This window comes from Echeneis naucrates, chromosome 14 (assembly GCF_900963305.1).
Source record: "Echeneis naucrates chromosome 14, fEcheNa1.1, whole genome shotgun sequence".
Classification (NCBI taxonomy): Eukaryota; Metazoa; Chordata; class Actinopteri; order Carangiformes; family Echeneidae; genus Echeneis; species Echeneis naucrates.
The window spans coordinates 22,230,062-22,255,157 of NC_042524.1; the positions used below are offsets into that span (position 1 = coordinate 22,230,062).

At 43.5% G+C, this 25,096-nt stretch overlaps 1 protein-coding gene across 2 annotated transcripts in view; it reads right to left on the reverse strand.

Annotated features, from left to right (window-relative positions):
• dlg2 (discs, large homolog 2 (Drosophila)) overlaps positions 1-25,096 on the reverse strand; it is a 256,903-nt gene that overhangs the window by 31,831 nt on the left and 199,976 nt on the right. Inside the window, exons 12-15 of one of the 2 annotated variants that reach the window (XM_029518553.1) lie at positions 17,002-17,146; positions 16,201-16,366; positions 12,666-12,725; positions 11,546-11,701 (exon numbers count right to left, since the gene is read on the reverse strand). In XM_029518553.1, the coding sequence (XP_029374413.1) occupies positions 11,546-11,701; positions 12,666-12,725; positions 16,201-16,366; positions 17,002-17,146 (527 nt within the window). The remainder of the gene's footprint in view (positions 1-11,545; positions 11,702-12,665; positions 12,726-16,200; positions 16,367-17,001; positions 17,147-25,096) is intronic. The other variant, XM_029518554.1, reaches the window with a different exon arrangement.

Genomic DNA, 25,096 nt, shown 5'->3' on the forward strand with positions numbered 1-25,096 from the left:
AGACAGAGGAGCAACCAAAGTAGAAGTATATGGAGGTCCCCGGATGGGAGGCCAGCATTACCTCCAGGACTGAAAATTGTCAGTCCTACAAGAAGCACACGGGATGTCTCACTGTGGAAAGACACAGATGGCAAGACACCTAACACATTGGTGGCACCCATTCTTACCAGCTATGGTAGAAAATCATGTGCGTGAGTGTAAAATATGTACAGAATATAATGTGAAGTCAACTGTGAAGCCTCATCAGGGAAGGTTTCCACTTCCAAAACTACCAGGTCAGGAGATTGTGATTGATTACACAGACATGTTGGAGCGAGTAGGAGGATACAGGTATCTTCTGGTAGCAGTGGATGCATACACTGGCTGGCCAGAAGCCATACCTGCAAAATCAGAGGATGCAAAAACAGTAATCAAATTCCTGGTAAATCAATACATTCCCAGGCACGGGTTTCCTAAACGCATCCGGTCTGACAATGGAACCCACTTTAAAAACAAAGACCTGCAACAGGTAGAGAAAGCCCTGGGACTAAAACACGCATTTGGCACGGTCTATCATCCTCAATCACAAGGAAAAGTAGAAAGGATGAATCAGTCTATCAAAGGGAAGATAGGCAAAATTTGTGCTCAGACTAAGATGAATTGGGTAGATGCTTTACCCTTAGCTCTGATGTCAATCAGGAGCTCAGTCAGCTCATTAACAGGGTTTACCCCATATGAGTTGAAAACGGGTCAGCAGTTCCCGGGACCGGGAGCTGGAGTGCAGACCGTAGAGGAGGAAAGGAAAGGTTTGAAATACAAACCATATTATGACCAACTAACAGCTTTGGTGTCAGCTTTTTCCAAACAGGTGACTGAACCGGAGAAAGGTGGAGAGGAAAAGGAGCCCTCAACAGCAGAGTGGGTCCTCCTGAAAGTGCTCAAAAGAAAGTGGTCAGAACCAAGGTGGACTGGCCCCTACAAAGTCGTGGAACGGACGTCCCACGCAGTGAAACTCCAAGGGAAAGGTGACACTTGGTATCATTGGAGTCAGTGTGCCGCAGCAGAACCCCCTGCTCGAACACTGGAAGAGATAGCAAGTTGCAAAGAGTAGAAACTGAAAGACTTGAAAAGGGGGAACAAGTTCGCTTAGCTGTAGCATACAGCTGACACTTTTTAGTTTTTTTACTATTAGCAAAGTGCGGACGGTGGTCCTGTGAAAGGTGAGAAGGTTTAAAGCTCCTATAGGTGATTATTCTTGCCTAGAGTATAAGTGAGAAGACCATAGTCCAGGATCTAGAAAGATAGCTTGCATTTACATATACATTCCATTTTAAGTAGATTTAGCGGGATATTAAGATTTTACCTAGATTGGGAATAGAGCCTCACCATGATAAGTGGGTGTTGGCTGGAGTTATTACATTAACAGGTGTGATTGTTGTATCTTTACTGTTTTATGAATCTTCCTTCAGGGACGCAGACCAGACCCCACCACTGAACCACTCCAAACGCAGCACTCAGAGCACAGACTGGCATCGACAGATATGGAGGCATAGAATTAAAGTACACAATGGACCAGAACACGGGAGTTCCAGTTCGACCTGTGCTCTGTAATAAACTGTGGAAACAAGGAGGCGAACTGGAGGGGGTATGATGTATATTTATGTATGTTAACAAATGAAGGCAGGTGGTGTCCAACCTGGGATTTTGTGCTCACCTGGACGGGTGTTAGTTGGACACCTAGACCCTGCAAGAAAGGGAAGTGGTGTGCGAGAGATAAGGTAAACTTGCAACGACAAACATATCAATCACACCAAGGCTCACACGAGCATAACCCCATATTGCTCAGTGTATATAACCTGACACAGAACCCTCTCCCCCGTGGCCCCTGCAGCACAACAGACGGAACAGCTTATTTTATCTTAGGAGTACATCATCCTGGCACGGACACCAAAGGGTTAATTAAAATCACATTCTTACAACCGCCTCCTCCAAATAAAACTAGTACGACTACACCGCAAACCGACACAGCCCCGACTCCAGCGATGACAGTGCAAAAGGAAGGTATAATTAGCATTGACTACTCTAAATTGACACGCAGTGATATGATTAAAATTGCTACAGGATATGGTGACAGAAACTTATGGCTAGATTGGATTGCCGCTACAGCAAGCTCAATGAATATGTCAAACTGTGTAGCCTGCTCTTCAGCTAGACCTACTATGTTCACCACGCCAGCCCTTTTATTCCCGGAGGAAGATCCAAGAGGATTTAATTGCATGATTAACATGACCATGTTTGCCGAACCTAGTGGATGCCGCACACTTAGCTCAGTATTTCCTGTTGTAAAAAATCACACTGTCCCACCAACCTTTACTCCTAAAAAGAATAACTATACCTGTTTCCACAGAAACCTGTCCTCAGGCCAAGTGACGGACATGGGACATATGCAGATGGATTGGTGTAACCACCTCATCAACATGACCACCTGGGCAAACGCAAGTACAATGATAATAGCCAGAGGAGATCTGTTTTGGTATTGTGGTGATAAGACTCTCCATTTGTCTCTCCCAGCATCCTGGAGTGGCACGTGTGCCATGGTGAGACTGGCAGTTCCCCTGGTCCTCCTTGGCAGTAGGGACACAGGGTCTGCACACAATAGAAGAAAGAGAAATACATTCGAAATTGGTACTGGGTCAACCACATACATGGACTCCATAGGCATCCTAGGGGAGTGCCAGATGAGTATAAACTGGCTGATCAGGTAGCCGCAGGATTTGAAAACATGCCCATATTATCCGCCCTATTCCCTATTACTCCTAATAAAAATGTTGACAGAATCAATTATGTTCATTACAATGTCCTTAGACTGCTAACGCCACTAGAGATGCAGTGAGGGGACTGTCAGAACAGCTGGCAGCTACCTCATTAATGACAGTGCAGAACCGCATTGCCTTAGACATGTTATTGGCAGAAAAAGGGGGCGTATGTTCTATGTTTCAGGGATTGTGCTGTACTTTTATCCCAACAACACCGCTCCGGACGGTTCGGTGACAAGAGCACTGGAAGGGCTACGCACCCTCTCACAAAGAAATGCACGACAACTCAGGTATCAATAACCCATTTGGTGGTGGTTTGAGCAGTGGTTCGGTAAATGGAAAAATTTGGTGGTCTCGGTATTGCTCTCCCTGATTGGAATGATTGCTGTATTAGGCTTGTGTGGATGTTGTTGTATCCCATGCATTAGATCTCTTTGTGAACGCATGATAGTAGCAAGCAGTGGAGAAGAAGAGTCCTTATCCTCCCCTCCTTATCAAATGGCTCAGATCGAGACAACTGCTCTACTTGGGAACCCGAGCCCAGACTCTGAGTCGGAGGTCGAGGTGTAAGTGGTCTCATGTTATGAGACCAAAAGGGGGACTGTTGGGATATTGTACATATTAAAAGTATGTATTCAGATAACAGTTAATCACCAGTATGCCTTTTTGTATTAAGATGTGTGCTTCCAAGCTTGATGTGTTATGAAGAATATGTAGTTGCTTGGATAGTGGAAAAGTACAGAGTGTCCGTTAGAACTGAACATACAGAAGACACATGGTTTGAAGTAGATGTCCTTGTAAAGTGTGTGCGTCAGAAAATGACAGAGAGTGTGCGTACTTGGTGACAGAAAGGAAATATCTCTCACAGACAGACAAAGAGGAGCCAGATTAGCAGCGAGGTTAGGTCAATCAGAGAGAGAACAGGCGCACTGCATGCATATTCATAGCAGACCAATCAGAAGTGGAAGACGACGCTGTGGACATCGACAACGGACCAATCAGAAGAGGACAACGGCTTGCGTGTACATTTATCTGAACTGTTACGTCTTATATACTGGGTCAGGGAAATACAGAGTGTGAGACTTCGTGAACTGACACACATTTGTTGGTGTTAGGGAAAGAAGTTTCGACCCAGAGCTCTGTAAGCTTTATTCTTCTGCTGGATTAAATAAATACTTGAATTGAGACCGAATATCTTCTCCTATTCTCTTCATAAAAGAACGCGCTGGAGACGGCTCACACATAGAGTACGTTGTTTAGTAGATTGAGCAGACTGTTCTCCAACACTCTTAAAGGAAGTTTTTCCTTGCCACTGTTGCCAAGTGCTTGCTCATCGGGGGATCTGTTGGGTCTCTTTAAATAAATTTATAAAGAGTTTGGTCTAGGACCTGCTCTATATGTAAAGTGCCTTGATGTACTTTGTTATGATTTGGCGCTATACAAATAAATCTGATTTGACTTGATTCTTTGCCCTGTTCCTGCTTTTGTTTTTTTCTTTGTTGGGTGCCATTACCAGTGCTTATTGTGGACACTAGATCAGGTACTCTTAATCTCTTTTAAATATAGAAAATGGCCACATCAACATGGGGCAAATCTATTTCAGAGGACTGGAGAGAATTTGGACTCAGCAGAAGAGTGTGGTTTTCGTCCCGGTCGTGGAACACTGGACCAGCTGTATACTCTCAAGAGGGTGCGTGAGGGTTCATTTGAATTTTTCCAACCAGCCCAAATGTGCTTTGTGGACTTGTGGAATTTTCTAAGGGCTGTCTGGTTCCTGTATAGTTGCAGCAAGAATGGTTTGCATTGCTGGCTCTAGGTCAGACTTTTTTTTTTTTTTTTTCAAGGCATGTTGGACTCTGGCAGAGCTCCCCTTTGTCACTTTTCCTGTTCATTATTGGACAGGATTTCTAGGTGCAGCAAGGGGCCAGGGGGCCAGTTTGGGGACCATAGGCTTTCATCTCTGTTTTTTTGCATGTGATAGCTTGTTGGCTTCTTTCAAGCCAGGACCTCCAGCATCTACTGTGGTGATTGTGAGTGGGACGCACCTGCTTCCAAGTCTGAGGCCATTGTTCCTGACCAGAACAGGGTAGTTTGTCCTCTCCAAGTTGTAGGACAGTCATTTCCCCAAGTGGAAGAGTTGAACTATCTTGGACTCTTGTCCACAAGTGATCGAAGGATGTGAGTGTGAGATTGACAGATGGATAGGTACAGCAGTGATGTAGTCGATTTACTGGTCTGTCGTTGTGAAGGAGGAGCCGAATCAAAAGGTGAAACTCCTATTTTACCAGTCAATCTACTTTCCTACCCAAACCATTAACTTGAGGTCATGACCAAGATCCTGGATACAAGTGGCTGAAGATAGGGTGAGGATCTCTGTCACCCAGAAGAGCTTGAAGTAGAGCTGCTGCTGCTCCAAATCAAAAAGAGCCAGGTGGGGTGGTTTAGGCATTATCTGTTGCCTCCTGGACACCTTCCTGATGAGGTGTTCCGAGCATGTACCAACGGGAGAAGCGTTGAAGATTCAGGACACATTGGAGGCCTGGGAACGCCTGGGGATCATCCCAGAAGAGCTGGAGGTGGTGTCAGGGGGGAAGGATGTCTGCACTTCCCTGCTTAGACTACTTCCCCTGTGACCTGATTTGGGATTAATGTGGTGAAGGTGGATGAATAGATGGATGAAATTGCACTCATTCACTATCAGTCTCTTCCATTTAGTCGTAAGGGTCACAAGGGGTGCTGGAACCAATCCTACCAAAGTTCTGAGCAAGTGTTGGGTAAGCCCCTGAAAGATCTCCAGTCTTGCAGGGCCAACACATAGAGAGGTGGAGGAAACTCTCTCAGCTGCCGTAGGAGCTGGTCTAGCACAGCCCACACTGGCTACAAGGGGGCGGCTAGCTACACTAGCAAAGGCTGGGCTAGCTAAGGTATCGAGCCGCGACTCCAACTCGCTAATTTTCACCTCCATTTCTATCATCTTAGTGCATCTATGACAAGAAGGGCTATCATAAAAGGAGGCAGAAGAATAGCAAGACAGAGGAAGAAGGAGGAAGAGAGAGTGGAGAGAGAGAACTAGAGGACATTGCTAATCGTGTAGTTCGATTAGCAGAGCAAAAGTATCGGGTATAAGCTTAGGAAAGGGGAGAGATATTGAATTCTATACAAGTGTGACAACAGCTTGCTATTGGATTAATCGGGTGAATAGGAAAGAAAAGCAGAGACAACACACAAGGTGACACAGAGCACAACCAGAGCACAACCACCAGTGACCGGAAATGACGTAACATATCTATCGCAACCACCACCAGTGACCGGAAATGACGTAACATGTCTATCGCAACCACCACCAGTCCAACTCCAACAGTCGCCATTGTTTCTTTTGTGTATGCTGATTTTATTTATTGTTGTCTCTATTCATTGAACAGTGACCTTAAGTGTCTGGAAAGGCGCTTATACATAAAATGCATTATCATCCATACATCCATCTTCTACCACTTCTTCCGTTTCTAGGTCATGGGGCTGCTGGAGCCAATCCCAGCTCACACTGGGCAAGGGGTGGGGTACACCCTGGACAGGTCGCCAGTCCAACACACAAATAGAAACGAACAACCACTCACACTTGCATTCACACCTACGGCGAATTTGGAGTCACCAGTTAACCTAAACCTAAACATGCATGTCTTTGGACGGTGGGAGGAAACCCACACAGGCACGGGGAGAACATGCAAACTCTGCACAGAAAGGACCCAGGTCGGGAATCGAATCAATAACGTTCTTATTGTGGGGTGTCAGCGCTAACCAATATGCTGCCTTGCTGCATTATTGTTATTATCAATATTATTCAGAGTCAACAAACAACCTAGACATGCACGGAGAGAACAGGAAAACTCCACAAGGAGTTTTGAGGTTTGAGGTTTGATTGCTGGCCCAAGGCCCAGCAATCAAACCCACAATTTTCTTGCTGTGCCACATTATGGCTAGTGGCTATGCCGCTTCACTGCTCTGTTATTTTCAAAACATAGCAATTTTGAAATAAGAGACATTTGTGAGACGAAGTGTGAAAGACAGGGTCAATTACTGCAGTTGGTCTTGTATCAGTGCCACCATGATCAAACTGATACTCTGTAAATTACTATTACATGGAACTGTCCTTTTGAAACAGGATGGAATGAGTAATCATTCAATTATCATGTGCACACTACTACTACATGAACATGGCTGTATAGTTATTGCAATGTTTCAGTGTATGAATATGGGGCCAGATAAGGTGCAAGTGAAATTTATGCAAAAAAAATTAAAAAATAAAAATCATAGCAGAAGAGAGGCTACCAGTTCCATCAGAAATTGATGAGTTATTCATCAAAACTTCATCTGTCTCAATGAAAGTCTCTCCGTGCAGCCCGGTTCAAAAGACCCATGGAGCGTTACCTGTCCGCGGCCCGGGGGTTAGGGACTACTGCGATATATCCTCTGTCCCTACTCTGCACGTATCCAAGTCATTTAAGTCTAGTCTCTAATGTTGTCTCCGAAATTCACAACCTAATTGCCCATCTTAGGTTAATTTCTAGCCCCGTCCTTCCTAGTGATTCCAAATGAGAAGCTCAGCATCCTCAACTCTGCTACTTCCAACTATGCTTTCTGTCTCTTTGTCAGTACCACTGTCTCAATATAAAACTTGACCATCATACCTCATAGAATGTCTCACTGCACATTTAACAGTATGCCATCGTGCCAAGTTTCTACCTTCAAGCATATGATCCTAACTGACTCCCTCTTCACCTCCAGAACACTCTTCACAAGCTCTTTCTTCACTATCACACCTACACCATTTCTCTTCCTATTTACACAATCATAGGACAGCTTAAATCAACCTCCAATGTTCCAAGCCTTACTTCCCTTCCAACTGGTTTCCTGAACATATAAAATATCTTCCTCCCTTCTCGCCATCATATGAGCTGAGTCCCTATCCTCACCTCTGCTCTCTTACCATTCCTTCTCTCCCGCTGACTCCTCACGTCTTCCCCCATTCTCCGCTTCCCACTCCAGCCATCAGTTACTCTAATTTCCATCGGTCCCGTCGGCTAACAACACCATTGGCAATTTTTTCCTGGGTCTCGACTGAGCCAGGTCCAGATCTATGACTTGCAAAATAGGTGTGGTCAACTATGTACATTATTAAAAGGAAAGAATGCACATTTGACCTCAGCAACACCAACAAGAAGAGGTGTGTGACAGGAGAATCCTTTCCATGCTCAAGAAAAAACCCCTTCACAACACTTGGCCAGATCAAATACACTCCAAGTGATAGGTGTATCTGTGGCAGTTAACAATTGGTAGAAGACTTCACCAAAGTGAATACAGAGGGTTCACCACAAGGTGTAAACTGTTGGTAAAACTCAAAAACAGGAAGGCGAGATTAGAGTTTGCCAACAAACTTCTAAAAGAGCCTTTTGGAAAAACATGAAAAGATTAGACAAAATCAACTTGTACCAGAATGATAGCAAGAGTACAGAGAAGGAAAGGACCTGCTCAAGATCCAAAGCATACCATGGGTCCGTTTCTCAAAGCAGGTTCAACAGACTCTGAGTTGATCTACTCTGAGTTTGAAACTCTGAGTTTTGAAAATCTAAGTTTTCGGTTCTAGAACAACAGATTTGAGTTAGTTTGATCAACTCAGAGTAGTTTCACCTGGAGTTCACCACATGCACCCCAACTATAAAAAGAGAGCATCAATGGAGCCCCGATTTGACGAGTCACCATGGCAACAGGGAAGAGCAGGGCTGTGTTTTCCACCAAGACAGAATTAGACATCTTAATGCGCTCATACAGCGAGTTTGAACATGTCCAACATGTAGAAAGACACGCAACACTGCTGCCACTGCCAAAGAGAGGGAGACAGCGTGGGAGAACACTGCTGCTTGGGTCAATGCAAAAGTTTAAATGAAGTCCTTTGCAATCACAATAATGTTACAGGGGAAAACTGTGTGAATGCTAGCCTATTAATTTATTTCATTTAGGTACAATCCCACAGGGGAGAGGCGCACTTGGCAGCAGTTTAAGATGAAATATAAAAAAATAGCATAAACTCAAGGGGGTACCTCATTTTGATCATGTTTCTATCTGTCTGGTGGAGCCCCCTCGCGCCACAACAGACCTTGCAACCGTAAGTAGGAAATACTCCATAGATTTTGCCAAATGATAGTTTAAGTATACTGAAACATATCCCTCATCCAGGATGAAGAACACAAGGAAACTGTCTGCTGCCTTTGCAGAGGGGGATCCAGTAACGCCAATAGAGCTAACATCTTGATATGTTACTGATAGCTCTCTTCCCATTCTCATTTGTTAATATTCTGGGGGAATATAGAGTGACATTTAGCCTACACTTAAGTATTAACGCATTCTCATGTGCAAATGTATCATTTAATGTCATCCTTATGTATTCCCAGGTATCAGTAAATTAAATGTATAAAATTCACCTCGTGAAAAAAAAAAAAAAAAAAAAATCTACAAAGAAATGCAAAACTTGGACAGCCAGATTTGGAGGGCAGATTTAGAAATTGAAATACTAGAGGTGGGTGCAGGTCACATGTGAATTAACTATTAAACATTAACTAAACTAGCTCATGTATGTGTAGGAAATAAAGAAGACCAGATGAAATGTCTATGTATGTATGTCTTTATTTGACTGCTGAGGTGGTGGTGATGATGGTGACTTAATCTCTGAAGTGATTATGGCATTTGCCTTTCTCAGGTGTTCTGCATATCCAACGTTATACAAAAATTCCCATTTGCAAACAAACGCTGCACAACACACAATTTCGGATGGGATGCGAGAGCATGACTATGGTTGGTAATGTTGTAAATGTAAGGACGGATTAGGTTGTGTATGTAGATAATGGACTGTGCCGCTCAAAAAGACAAATGTCTGGAAATGCTAGAACATCTATGCGCGGTCTGATCTCCCAACAATTACTTAATTCTCTGAGCAGTAATGCTGCACCTCATCCATGGGATCGTTATCAAAAGGACATCACATGTTAGTGAAAAAAGCTGCTTATTGGACTTCTAATATAGGGCTACTGACTGATTTTTTAAAAATAACAAACAGCAGAGTTATGCTACGCCAAAACTTGCTGCTGACTGAATGAATGAGGAAATGAAATACCATGTCCGGCTGAAAGAGGGTGGAGTCAGAGAAACTTGAGGTATACTGAGAAAAACCTGGTCCCGACCAGGTTAGTTTGACAAAGTTACTAATGCCACTGACCGAGAGGTTACCTCTCTTTGTGAAACAGGCTTGAGTTATCCCACCTTCTTTGGTTTGAGTTACCTCCCTCTGTGAAACAGAAAACTCAGAGTTTCCCCTCATTTCAGGGTTAACAAACTCAGAGTTTCCACTAAAACATGCTTTGTGAAACTGACCTCACCTCATCAGTAAAGCCTGGTGGTGGTAGTTTAATGGCATAGCTGCCCATGAAACTGGTTGTCTTATATTTATTAATGATGTGACTGCTGACAAAAAAAAGCAGGCTGAATTCTGCAGTGTTTCAGGCAGTATTATCAACTAATTTTCAGCCAAATGGTTCAGAACTCAATGGATTCAAGTTGGTGCTACAAGTTGCAGATAGAAAATTACCTCCAAGCATACTGCAAAAGCAATAAAATATATATATGACCAGAGACATTTAACATCAAGTTTGGAAGATCAGCCTCTGCTGTATCACATTTATGACTACAAATGACCAAAGCTTTTCTGACATGGCCTCCATCTCTCTCACTCATACAGTACAGGCCAAAAGTTGGGACAAACTTTCCTGTTCATTTGAATGAGAAGGTGTGTCCAAACATTTGGCCTGTACTATATATAATAGGTCAGTAAGATTAATGAGAGATGATGGGATGTAGCTCAATCCAATGTCATTATTAGGAAGATCAGTGATATCCCCCCTGTCCTGATCTACTGATTTACCCAAACATGATGAGCCATATTTTAATCAAATTATCTAATCACTGAAAAAGCAAACTACAAGCAAAAAAAAAAAAAAAAAAAAATACTAGTCTGTGAAAAGTTAGGAATGGTTGGTACAAGGAGGTTTCACACTCAGGCTGATAATTTTAAATCTTATCAAGAACTGTAGAACTAACACTATAGTAATTGTGCTTTTTTCAGGTAATTTTCTTGTTCCTTCAGAGCAGCTTCAGAATGAAGGGGTGGTAACCAGAATTAAAGTAAATTTTATAGACTGGAACATCCTTGATGATTCCTGGGGATTCCTTGGTCATGGGCTGGAGGACAGAGGATTGAGAAACATAATCTTGAATCATATTTTATATTACCTTGCTTGGCAATTACACCAATTTTTACCAAGCAAGATAATTAGATTTTCAATTGATATTCAAGATCAAATTAAGATACAAGATAAAATTACAAAAAAATAATGATAATAATCAAAAATAGCAATGCAATAGCAAGCCACATTGCGATTTAAGTGTAAATGTGTTGGTGGCAGATAAGACTGGGTGGTGACTGCAGAACCCAGGGGTAGGAAAGTGAGAGAAGACATGCTGCCCGAAGAGAAGAAAGGAAATATATGAGGAATGAGGCTGCTGGGGCTCAGAGCAGCTTAATGGAGAGAAAACCAGGTAGTTATGAAGGACAACACAGTGACATGGCATGCCATTTACACGGTGGGAGGGAAACAGTGAACTGCGGAGCAAAGAGATTTGATGATGGTGGTAGTGGAAAGTACCTTGTGATGTCCGAGTCAGGGAACAGGCTTAAGTGATAGTTTGGGAAGGGGGCCGAGTGGAGGATGCTTTTGTCGCACTCCACTGGGGAATAGTGTTGGGGGGAGGGTGCTTTGTCACATAGTTTGTTCACAGTGCTGTAAACTGGCTCAGGAGGCCTGCAGTTAAGTGAAAGACAAGATTAGAGGTTAGTGGCCAGAGACAGAGGTGGGGCTGAAGAGACTAGAGAGAAGCAAAGACAAGACAATGAGGAGGAACACAAATAACATGAGACACTGTAGAGTGGGATGAATAAGAAATATGTCAGAGAGTTGGCTCTAAGAAAATAGAGTTGAAGTTGTCATATCCATGTCACACTGATAAAAAATGCAGGCAGATAACTGTCACAGCTGAGGAGTGAGAAAGATTGATTACAGATTGTCATTAGTTTGCTTCAGGGGATATTTTGCCATTGAATAAAATTGTATGATTTAAACATCACAGGCACAGGCTATAGATTTGTATTAGGATTGGGATTAGGTTGTCACCGAGGTTTATTTGGATATGGATTAATTACCTGTGATTAATGATGGTTGTCATATTTTATCATTCACGTGGCCACCATGGCTCAGGCTAGTTGATCTGTAATGGTCTCATACATTGTTATGAACCATAAAGTCAGTGGCATGACTTCATACTCATTGAATGTTTAGCCACCATAAATCTGTGGTCACAGCAGCAGTAAGCAGCAGTAAGACTGAAGCAAAAAAGGTCCTGAGTGTATTAGACTGGGCAGGATTATATTTTATTGGTTATCAAGTCACACATTTTTAGTAGCTGTGAAAATTACAGCACATTTTTTTATTTTGTTAGCATAATGAACAGATACAGCAGCTTGTTGGAGCAGAAACCAACTGATGTGGACAGGGACTAATCTATATTTTTCAAGCGAAGGCTGTACAATAACTTTTTAAAAGAAGAATATTTTCATTATGTTTGGTCAGGCATAAAAAGTGGTCCATGCTTATAAAAACTCCCATGATGGCTTTTCTTTCTCAGTAACAAAAGCATCCAATGACATGCAATGACAATAAAACATGCAATAGCATGCAGCAGGTGACAGAGCAGGACTGAACAGCTCACCTCAAATGAAAGTGCTGGGAATAAAACCTGTGACCCTCCCCATCATCTAGTGAATGATTTCTGATAGGATAGAAAAGGTAAACTTTTGGTCACTGACTGACTTTATCATGAATTGCAGTAATTTTGATTATTTTATGCACTAAAGTACAGATCAAAAACACTTGGATGGCGGTACACAGAACAAACTAGACAAGTGAAAACAGAGAAGTGACAGTCACATGGCAGGAATTTAGAGTCGTCACAGAATATCACATACAGCATGATTGCATGGAGAGGCTCATCTGCTGAAGATAGAGCAAATTCAGGTCATGAGCTGAGGATTCAGTGACCACAGTGTGTGCATCTTTGTTGTTTGTGTTAACCAGAGCATGCAATACAGTATGTGAGCTTGAAAAGGGCTCATTTTTTCAGGAAGTGTATGAGACTTGTAGTCAGATAGATGTGCAGCCAGCATGTCGTAGCTCTTGCCTGCCTACACATACACACCAATACACACAGGCATATATGTGTAACTCTGTGTGCACATCCATCATATCCATCATCAATCATTGGTAAAACTGTTAACATGTTTAGATTTTAGTAATAATTCTGATGTATCTGACCTCATGTGCAGTTATATATTGTATTATTGTTAAATGTGTTTGAACTGTGTGTTTCATGGATAAAACATAACACAATACTTGCTAAAAAGAAAGCTAGAAAACAGCCAATAACACACTGGTAACTTGATGTCTCCTTTATAAAACAACAGGGTCTACAATTCTAAGAGTGTAATCCTAGGATCTCCATTGACAATGATATTCTAATCAGGAATATGACAACTGCTATATGTACATTCTGCCAATTGGTGACATAGTTTCCATAGTTTCATCTGATGACATGCAAACTGCACCTATAAGTTGTGTTTCTACTTGTGTTGCACAAGTTGCTGAAAATACAATTTGTTCACTCATGTCTACACTACAAGCATCTATAAATTTAAAGCATGGTGAAAATTGTGCCAACTCAATTACTGTGATATACCTTTCAGTGAGTGACATCAGCTCATTCAGAGCTTGGCTTTGATATGAACCAGAAAAGGGGAGAGACCACATTAAGGTTCCCTTTTTTATACAGTACAGGCCAAAGGTTTGGACACACTTTCCTATTCATTTGAATGAGAAGGTGTGTCCAAATTTTTGGCCTGTACTGTATACTAAATTCTTCATGGACTAGGATCAAGATTCTCAGCCAACAGGCTGACTACACATATGCCTCAAAATCATTGCAATCATCACATGCTGGTTTAAAGAAGATTACTAGCAACAGCAGTAAGAATTTTGGTGCTCCAGTCTGTCATTGTGTCAATTCCGACCAAAACAGACGACCTGCAGATATCTGACTTAGCTCACCAAGTTTATTTTTTTTTTTTAAGCTACAAACAAATCTCTACATTTTAGCCTTTAACTAGCTGAGTTTGTTCACTTAAAACATATGAAAAAATCATCGGCACTGAATGAAGAGCTAAACATATTTTACAGTTTACCCTCCACTGCATATGGTGATATGAGCTGCGCTTCAGGCCAGGATGTTTAACTAATAATATTTCAACACGACTTATAGGCTTGGCAGTGCTGGCAAAAATATGGGGAGTGTGAATGTCTTAGGACACGAAGCAAAATGATGTCATTTAATTTTCTTGCACTGTGCTTTTTCTTCAGACAACTGGGGACTGAAGCGTCAGGTATGTCAAGTTTGGAGATCAATGTGAACTGATCAGATGGACAACTACAACCAAATCTTTATACTACAGGTTATTGTACTCAGATTTCTGGATTCTGTTGTGTGTCTGCAGTGACAGTGGTAAGATGCAAAAGCTGGAGTGGGCTAGACATTGACTTTGTTTCTTTTGCTGAATCATTTATACACTAATGCGCTGACCTGAGGCAGTCAGTCAGTTCAGACCAATCAGACTAAAAAGCAGTGACCTTGAGACAGAAGAGAAGTGTATAGCTTGCCTGTAGGGACACGGTTTAGCCATCTTTTGCTTGTATTCATTTACTTTTTAAGTACAGCAGCCTTGCCAATTTCTGAACTTCTTTTCAAACAATAAATTAGAGGTATTGTTCACAGAAATATCTCAATATTAATGTCAAAAGAGAAAGTGTAGAAATGTCTGGCACAGCTGAACTGTGTGTGGGCGTGCGCAGGGTTCACACGACATATTCTAACTGGCCGTTTGGAGCACCTGTAGAAACTGTTCTGCCAGGCCTTCACATTGATCGATCGGTTTAAAAATTTAAGAGGTTTTTACATGCCCTCTCTCTGTTCCTGTTATTCCTTCACTGAAAGCTGGTTCCATGCATGTTCCACTGTTGTCTTGTAATCTATTTCTTCCATCAGTTACTTATTCCAGGATGTTACAGTTGATTACCCTAGTATTCCTAGTAAAATTGTCATAGTTCCAAACCAATTAGCTTCTAGCTAATTCAAAGTTCTAATTGACTGATCAATTTTGTTCTGGATCCCATCTTATCTGACCTAGTCGTTGACTGTCTTCCAGATATCTCCTCAGTCATTAAAGAAATCATTAGCTTGTCCTTCAGCCAAGCTTCATTCCTCAAAGTGCTTAAACAAGTGCTGTCACCCAATTCCTCTTAAAACTTGGTACATATCCAAACTCCTACGCCAAGGGTTACCTCACCTCAAATGTTACATTTTCTGGCTTTAGAGCAATAGCAAAATTTTGCATTCAAATCATTAAATTAGGAAGGCATTTTGATAACATAGAGTGACACAAGTTACTGTCAGTGTTACAATTATGGTTAGCATGGTGATCTCAGGCTATTCAAAATGCACCTTAGGCAGAGCAAAATAGTCTTCCTTTTGTGAATGCAATATGACAGAGTATGCATGACCTGTTCTCAGAAAGAAGTATAATAGATTGTACTGTATGTACACTTTTCTCTTTTGTGTTACTTGAAATGTGCCTTAGTCAACCCTTCAAATTTGACACCTGCCAATAATCACTAAACAGACCTGCTGCATAAGATGCTCAAACCAAACCTCTGAAAAGCATCAGGGGGTGCATCTATTGATTGTACATGAACCTGTCATAGGACAAATGGATATGTCTGTGAGTGGCTTGCTGCTGGACATCAGCCAAGCAGTCACTTCATACTCCCATCAGATGTGTTATGATAACAAATACACATATTCCAGACAGAGATCATAACAAGAGACATTCAGCCACACAACAAAACAAAACAAAAATAGGACAAAGGCAGACCAGTGCTTTTCAAACTGATATTTCCTGGGACACAAATGTGTAGATTGTCTGCACAAATGTGATCAGAATTTAACATTGCAGTTCATGGTCAGATTAAAGATTAAAAAAGCTATTTCATCACCTAATATTTTTTTTCAAGCCTTTTGAAAAGCACTGGAATTGCCACACAAGCACACATCAGTGCAGATAAGGGGAGACAGGAGGAATTTGGTGGGACAAAGCTTCTAACTACAGCTCTAGTAGTCTGGTAAGAAGGGAGGTAATTACCGTAAGAAGGAAAACCCATCCAACCTGTTTATATCCTCTTCCCCTAATAAGTGCATAGGGAGGGGGGGATAACTCCCAGGGGAGATGGGAGGCGGGGCAGACTTGTACTCCATAGTGCCACTGTTGATGGGGGAAGAGATGTGATTTTCTATGGCTGGAGGGAAAGCTGTGGGAAAACAGTAATACCGTTAACAACCTGGCTGGCACATTTCAACAGTTCCTGCATGCTCTGTCTTATAATTTTCAATATTTTTCATAGTACAGCTTTTAAAAATAATCTGAATACATGAAAATAACATTTTAAGCAAAGAGGATGTCACTGTGACTGTGACTGAAGTTTTTGTTCCATGTACAGATTGAATAATCTTGCATTTCTTCATGTTACATAGATGTCAGTGAAAGAGGCTTAGTGTAATAAATAATGAACTGATTCATCAGTTCAGTGGAAGATCTTTAGCCACTTTAGCTGTTTGATCAACAAAAGAACAAATTGTTCATCAAGCACATTTTTAGCAGGTTTAGAAGTATGCATGGCTGAACAACTATTGCACAGATAAAGCCATAGTACAGATCACTGACTCGCAGACATTCAGTAAAAGAAATTCGTCTGATATTGGTGCAGACCAAAACAGAGCTAAGGGAAGATTGAACACAATATTTTCATCCTGCAGGTGGCCAATACACAATCTCAGTTTTAAAGCTTTTGCTTCTCTGTGTCTTGGCATGTACATATGTACACCACAGGGGGTAAGACACAACAAACCACAAATAACATCAAGAATGAAAGAGGCAAAGACTTACAATGTGTGATATCAGGAGGCCCATAGGGATCTGATAGGTAGACATTTGTGGGCTTCCCCACCTTCAGGTTCACCACGTCCAATGTGTTTTTCAAAATGGCCACAGCCTTTTCATGAGACACTTCCTCCAGACTGTAGTTGTTGACCTGTCCACAAATAAAAGAGTCTTTCTGTGTTCAATGAGTAATTTTTGAGGCTGTCTAGTGTTTTCCTGCTGCTTGTGCAGATCAGTCTGGTGTGCTCTCAGCCTGCATGAGACTGGATTATGACAGATGGTCTCTGGGTGACAGTAGGAAGGTAATTAAATTAAGCGTTGGCTAGGCAAACAAGATGTTGTCCTAAAGAGAAAGCTTGCTGTTACAATGCTTAGCCAGTGGCTTCCTGCTGTGCTGTATTCAAAAAATGTCCCAGAGTCACTTAAATGCTTTAAATGACATGATAAAACTCATGCTATCTCAGAGGGTCTGAGTTAGGGTTCTGTGTTTCAATATGCTGCATGATTTGTACTTCAATTACAAAAAGATACTGCTGTGCACTAGTAGGAGTTATTTGGAGATTGGCAATAATTGATGATTATGAAACTGATTATTGATATCTAAAAATATTTACTATAAGTAGTACATTTCTGGACACCACCTTGTTACCAGGGACTAATGTCCAACTTAACAAAATCAATATCAAGTCTCAAAAGGGTTTACAAAAGGAGTAAATTTGAGCACTGGCTGTTATGAATCCAGCAATCGTCACAATTATAGCCACAATAATCACAAACAACGACGGTTTAACATATAATGGAATTTATTCACAGCAATAATTATTCAAAATAACATCACTCTGGATAAATAGCTGTTATAGTTTGATTATTCAATGACACACATCAGCTACTAATCTACAGCAGATAACACATATGTAATAAGAATGGGTTAGCAATATGGATAGCCTTAGCAATGGTGATAGCTATAGCAGTAACAGTATATCATATGCAGCAACACTAATAAATAGCAATAGCAATGATAATCACAATAGCACAGCAACCGCAATCGCACCAGTCTATCTATGGATCTTGAGAATGTATGTACGTGTGTGTGTGTGTGTGTGTGTGCGTGTGTGCGCGCGTGTATTTGTGCATGTGGGGAGGAGCGAGAAGGAGTGTGTGAGCAGTAAAGATGGCAGAAGAGTCACGTGAGTGACGTCTGCACTGGCCAAGATGCAACAGAGTGACGTCGGCTACGCACCTCTCAGAGCCAAGACAGCGACTGGTTGCTGTGTGTGAATGTGTGTAAGGGGAAGAAGAAGGAGACCACACTAGATTATTACAATATCACTACACAACAGCCAAGCTGGCAAAAGGAGTTCATGAGTCGGGTGTTGGTTCTTTAACTAGTGAGATAACCCTAACCCTAACCCTAACCCTACTCAATCAATTATGACGGTGACGGGTGATCTGTAGTACCAATCACTTTTGTAATTTATGGGATGTAGGGTTTAGAAAACAAAACAAAGCAAACAACAGATAAACTGAATCCCCAAATAAACAAAAGACACAATAAAACAAAATGCAATGCCCACTATTCTAATGGTCTCTGCCCTAGCCAAACCTCTTACTTTGGTTGCTCCGCTCCACCGGAGTGAGACAGTTAAAGAGAGAGACAGATCTGTAACGATTGTCTGCAACATGTTCTTCAGCTCGGTCGAGCGGTCCGTGTTCTCCTCAGATAATGGCAACGTGATGAATCCCTCGTCACAGAAGACGATGTTCTTTGTTCGCGTTGGATAACAAAGTTGGTGTGCTGGTCTTCTCAGCATGTGGATCAGCTGATCGCATGGCGGTCTGCACTGAGTTTGAGGAAAGAAAAAAAAGAAAACAGCAGTCTGCTGCATTTTGTGGCAGGATCCAAATGTTTGGTGTTGCTCCCTTCGGTGATCTGGTTGAGACGAAAGCTCTCTACAGCAACTAGTGCATGGAGAAAAGTGAGGATGAATGGCTGCCAAGTGTCTTTACCACCTGTGTGACGTCACCGGGGACCCCTGATGAGGGCGCTGGCATCCAAAAGCGTCCTGTTCAAACTCAGAACCACACCTTAGAGGTGGATCCTGGGGGGTCGTGGTACCACTTTCAAACAGGCAGACAACTCTGGCTCAGGTTTCAGGAGGGACTGTAGGCCTCACTATTGTTCTTTTCAGAGCAAGTGGGAGGAAATCCCAACATTCCCCCTTTGGTTTGAAGAGTGGTGTGCTGGACACAGTCTTTGAAGCAATTCTAGGGTCGAATAGTCCATTTGCAGGAGGTGATAATCCTAGTGTGCCTAGTGTCCATCCTATCCTGTTTTGGTGGATAGGTACAGGTTAAGCAGTTCAACGTTTCAAGTTCATAGAGGCTATCATGTCTGGGCAGAGTTGAGGCAAGGCCCAGGCAGAGACATCTAAATGAATATAACATCCTAACTTTGTCTAATACATTGTTTCACCATAAAAAAACATACACATCAAACATCCCCAACGTAAACACAACATGTAGAGAGGAAGAGAAAGGAGGAGAGAAGAGAGGTAGTCATCAGTGATTGGGTCTGTTGTTGGGGTGTGGTGTGACAAAGAGGTTAGTGTGTTAGAGGGGTGTGTGGGTGAGTTGAGGGCATGCCCCTACTCTGTATGATTTAATCAGCATCTTTATTGCTCTGGGGTCGCGGTGGTACCCCCCTCGTTGGTGCGGGGACTGCTGCAACTCCCGAGATTGTGGACAGCTTGTAGGGCTTAATCTGATTGGTATAGACCCATCTATATGTTGGAGGCCATCTTGGTTTTGAAATTCTAATACAGTAGGCTACTGGCAACAGTTTCCCCACCACCTCAAAAGGGCCAGTCCAGCTGGGAAGGAGTTTTTGTGACATTCTTGCTGACTGGGTGAACTGGAAGTAGAAGACCTTGTTACCTACTTCATAGTCACGGTTGGATGCTTTTGTCATTGTACAAGTTTGAACCTTTTGCAATGGCCTCCAGGTTTTTCTGGGCAAATGCAAACGTAGCCCGAAGGTGTTCGCGCATGTCAGATGCATATTGGTGGGCTGTGTAGGCAGTGGCGACACTGACATCCTCAGGGCGATTTTCACTTCGACTCTCAGGATGTCAGAGGGCAGTCATGACACTGGATGTGAAATAGGAACTACGGTCTGAGTCAACCGACAAAGGAAGCCCCCAGTGGCTGAAGATGTGGTGTCGTTTGGTGCAGGGAGACATTCCACCCACTTGGTGAATGCGCAGGTAACCATGAGGAGGTACTTGTTACCTCAGGAAGATTTGGGGACTGGGCCAATCCAATCGACTTGGAGGTTGGACCATGGAAAGGCGACCCCCCTTACCTGAGTCATGGGCGTGGGCTAACATCACTCCCCTAGGGTTGGCTGGGACAACCCACCACATCAGTCCCTGCCCATCACAGCTGTACACCAGCAACTCTTTCTCCAGCCTCAAGAGCGGCAAGGCCTAACGGAGCGCTCTCACCTCCTTATTTCATTTGTTGTCGCAGGAGGGGTTCCCAGCAGAGATAAGTTAGTTAATTCTTGTTGAATGGTTTGAATAGTCAGATCCTGCTCCAGCATTGTCACCAATTCTGCATCTCCAGGTTTTCGTCCCAGGTGCAAGGTCTGTGCGCAGGTCTGAGGGTTTTCTTGTTGTTCCCTAGCTTGTCGACAGGTAAAGGCATTCACAGCCCGTGTTTGAGGGCTCGGAAGCCACTCACTCTGGAATGCCCGTGGCGTCCTCTGCTCCACACCAAAGTCTGACCAAAAGGTTGGCTCCCCCAAGGAACGCTGGTTGAAGCTTTGGGAACAACGCTCACAAAGTGAGCAACTTGCCTTCGTCCAATCTTTACAATGAGGGTGCACACTCTGACAGCCTTGAGAAGGGTTTGAAGTGATCCTGTAGAGAGGAGCCGAGGGCTATGCTGCACAAAAACTGGAGGACTATCCCGTTGACACAAGGAATTATACAGGTCTTGGCTCACAGTGGATTTCTCCGACCAGAGCGCCACTGATGCTTCTGGGACAAAGAGTGTCTAAGTAGACACCTCCATCCACCCAAGGGCAGTACAAGGGTTGGTTTTCACTCTTCAAGGAACACAGGAAGGATTTGTGGTTGCAAGAAAGAGCCTGGCTGTCAACAGAACTGGATGGGAGTGCTGGAAAGGGGGAGAGCACTGGCACCAGCCTCTCAGAGGCTTGGACTGCGGCGACATGATCCCATACCCCTCGAGTCTTCTTCATGCCCGCCAGCCCACGGCCAGGGTTTTGGGGACCATAGCCTGAGCCCAGATATGCCCTTGGCGAAAGTCGATGAGAGGGACCGAGCAGTCCAATAGGTCTTGTCCAATCAGCAATGGTTCTGTGTCGATAGCATAGATGTGCAAGGGATATACCAGGGTCATTTCCTTGAAAGTGATGCTGAGCCACACCCGCTGGGTGATGGGAGGTTTATCCTAGCGTGTAGCTAGTGATGCTAACGTCACAGACCTCCAAGGAAAGTGGTTTGCAGAGGGAGAGCATTACTCTGGCAACCTCTGCAAACAGATCAGAATTTATGAGACTTATCTCAGAACCAGAATCCAGCAGAGCCAGGGAGCAGGTGCAGCCCCCTATCATCACAGAAGTGTATATGCAGCGTGAACTGCCTTCATGGCCGAGGTCTCCTAAGAAGGTCAGGGGAGCAGGGTGACTGTTGTTTGTTATGGGTGTATGAAGCTCAGGGAGTGCCCTGGGTCCAGTTGGTCCTCTTCCCCAACCCACAAAGTAGACTTTGGCGGCGGGTGAAGAGGGTACCCGGCCTAGTCATGCCGATGGCTGCTTGACATCAGGTTCCTTAGGTGCTTCCGGTTGGGCTGGTGGGCGATTAGAGACATCCATTCCCCGCACTGTTTTGGCCACACACCGTATGAAGTCTTCCATGCCCTGTTGCTGGAAGTCCCCATCCCTGGAGGAGTTCTGTGTTTTACCGCCAAATTTCGCACCCTGTTTGCTGTTTTGATCAAACCGGACTTTCCTATTCATTTGAAAGGAGTTTTGTTGTCGTGGTTTCCCTTGGTTGCGGTCATTGGTTCTTTGGTTCAGGGGTCCACCAACCGGCGGTATCGACCTTTACACAGGGCTTCTCGTGGCCTTCCGGTGTCAGGTCTGCCAGCATGGGTGCTTGGATCTTCAGGACCCTGGCACTGCTGTCTGACGCTGTGCTTGGGCTTACTTGTGTTTCCCATGCTAGCTGCACGTACCTCCTAATCTCCTGTGTAGAGAGATTGCTGGCACGGCAGTGCATGGTCACATCATAACGCACACTTTCGTGTAATTGGAGAAAGAGGGACTTGAGGGAATGGTCTTCTTCTAAGCCAGGCGTGTTATGCCCTTGAAAATACACTGCACAAGGACATCTGTAATACTCTTTCGGTGGTTCCAACCGTTTCTGCAAACTGCCAAAAGCACCAAAAGTAGCGGAAGCCGGATCAGTGAATTGGGAGTACTGCTCCCACAGGGCTTGACAGCACTGAATAGCAGTCTCTGATTGCCGGCAGGAGTGTCTCCATGAAGACATGGACACTTGTGGAGGTGGTTTTCCAGATAAGGCACAGCTTCTTTCTGGCAGATCTTACTCCCGGTTCCCGGGGTGGAAGCGTTCTATGTCTCACGCAAGAGATTAAAGCTGATGTGTGCGCATGCCCTGTTCTCGGTGGACACCCACGTCATTGAATCATCTGAGGTTTGTTGGTGTATTGGTTCTAGGTAAGGAGGACGAGCTGATACGGGCATAATGTCCCAATCGTCGTTCAAGAGGTGAGGATGGTGGTCGGATTCTGGTCTTCTCCCCTCAAAAGGGGTAATGGAGCGCTGGCGGACCGGATGAGGTGTGCTTCTTGGGTAAGATGCGTTTGCATACTTACCATCAGGCATTGTCACTGGGTACTGGTCAAGCGTGGCGTAACGAGACCAAGTTTCAGGGGGCATCGGTTCTCTGTCCCTTGTTTTCTGGTCAGCCGGTGTGCCTTGGACCGACTGAGCAGTCTACCACGCAGCATCAAGCTCCTTGATTAAGGCTCTTGCCCGCGCTTGGGAAGCATGGAGTTCGGCCTGTAGCTCCTCTCCTAAGGGCTCTGTGGGACTTACCCATTTCTTCCAGGGTGGAGGCTTTGTCCAGTTCAGAACTGGGATCAGACGGTTTGACGTCTGCCGTTCTATCATTCCCATACTCTCCTTTCCCACTTCACTTTTTGTGGCATGGAAGCGAAGTTGCAACTCTTGACACAGGACCTGAATGTCCTCATTCGCTTCTGAGCCCTGCCGCCCATTTGCACCTGCAGGATCGAGTTACAACGTTGCTCAGCTTGATAGCTGGCTTGCAAGATTTAAGTTGCTCAGTGCTCTCTACAGCTAGCAAGTCGGCTTTACAATTGCAAAGCAGCGTTATTTGATGTTGATGCGTGTTTTCCGCCAGTCAGGTTATTTATATGCGTGACCAATTCATGGATTTCATCATCGCACTGGCTAACGGTGTAGCTATTTAGGTCACTTAGCTCCTCTGTGGATAGCCTCACAACCGCAGTCTGCAGGTCCGGCTCATACACCTCCTCGGAGCCCTGTGCTCTGACAGTATGGGAATCTCCGCTGCTCATTTTGCGTTTGCCGCAAAAGAAATAATACCTTTGAATAACAATGCTTACTAAGCAAGCTCCAATTCCACTGGGATGCACAGGTGGGCTTCAACCTGTGGCTTACACGGCCTATAACACTCTGAAAAGTGTCTTCACTATTGCTGCAAAATATCTCAACAGAGGTGACATGGCAGTCCTGTGCCTCTGTGAGTGATTAGTAATTAGCGTGCTTTCAAACTACAGGACTCACATTCCGAGAAGAGGGGAAGAGAGAGAACACTGTCCGTGTTCTGCTATGGTGCATTCAACTTGTGAAACCTCAACTGCGACCCTCACTACAGTAGAGCCACTGATGAAGTATGTCAGTAGTGACAAGTTACTAATGTGATGGTTTTAACTCAATCTGAAATATTACTGCAATTACTATAACTATTATAATATTCAGTATACTACAATATCATTATAATGCTGCTTAAAAATTAATATTGTGAACAAATTGTGAAAAAAATTATCACTGTTGGATTATTGTGTTATTATTGTGACACAGCTGGAATAAAACAGCCTCACACAGGGCACCAATTATGCTGTGCACTAGTAGGAGTTATTTGGAGATTGGCAATTACTATCCATGATTATGAAACTGATTATTGATATCTGAATTATTTACTATAAGTAGTAAATTTCTGGACACCACCTTGTTACCAGGGACTAATGTCCAAATTAACAAAATCAATATCAAGTCTCAAAATGGTTAACAAAAGGAGTAAATTCGAGCACTGGCTGTTATGAATCCAGCAATCGTCACAATTATAGCCACAATAATCACAAACAACGACGGTTTAACATATAAGCAATAATTATTCAAAATAACATCACTCTGGATAAATAGCTGTTATAGTTTGATTATTCAATGACACACATAAGCTACTAATCTACAACAGATAACACATATGTAATAAGAATGGGTTAGCAATATGGATAGCCTTAGCAGGGTGATAGCTGTAGCGGTAACAATAGTAACATCATATGCAGCAACACTAAATAGATAAATAATAGCAATAGCAATGATAATCACAATAGACACGGTAAAACAAAATGCAATGCGCGCTATTCTAATTGTCTCTGCTCAGACGTAAAGCCTCTTACTTTGGTTGCTCCGCTCCTCCGGAGTGAGGGAGTTAAAGAGAGAGGGATCCGCTCCGAGTGTCCGCAACGCGTTCTTCAGCTCGGTCGAGCGGTCCGTTTTGCTCCTCAGGTAACGGCGACGTGATGAATCCCTCGGTGGCAGCGGGGAAGATCACAGAAGGCAATGTTCTTTGTTAGCTTTGGATAACAAAGTTGTCATGCTGGTCTTCTCAGCACATGGATCAACTGATCCCGCGGCGGTCTGAGCTGAGTTTGAGGAAAAAAGGAAAACAGCAGTCTGCGCTAGTCCCGCGAGTTGAAGACTGTGACCCAGGATTTTGTG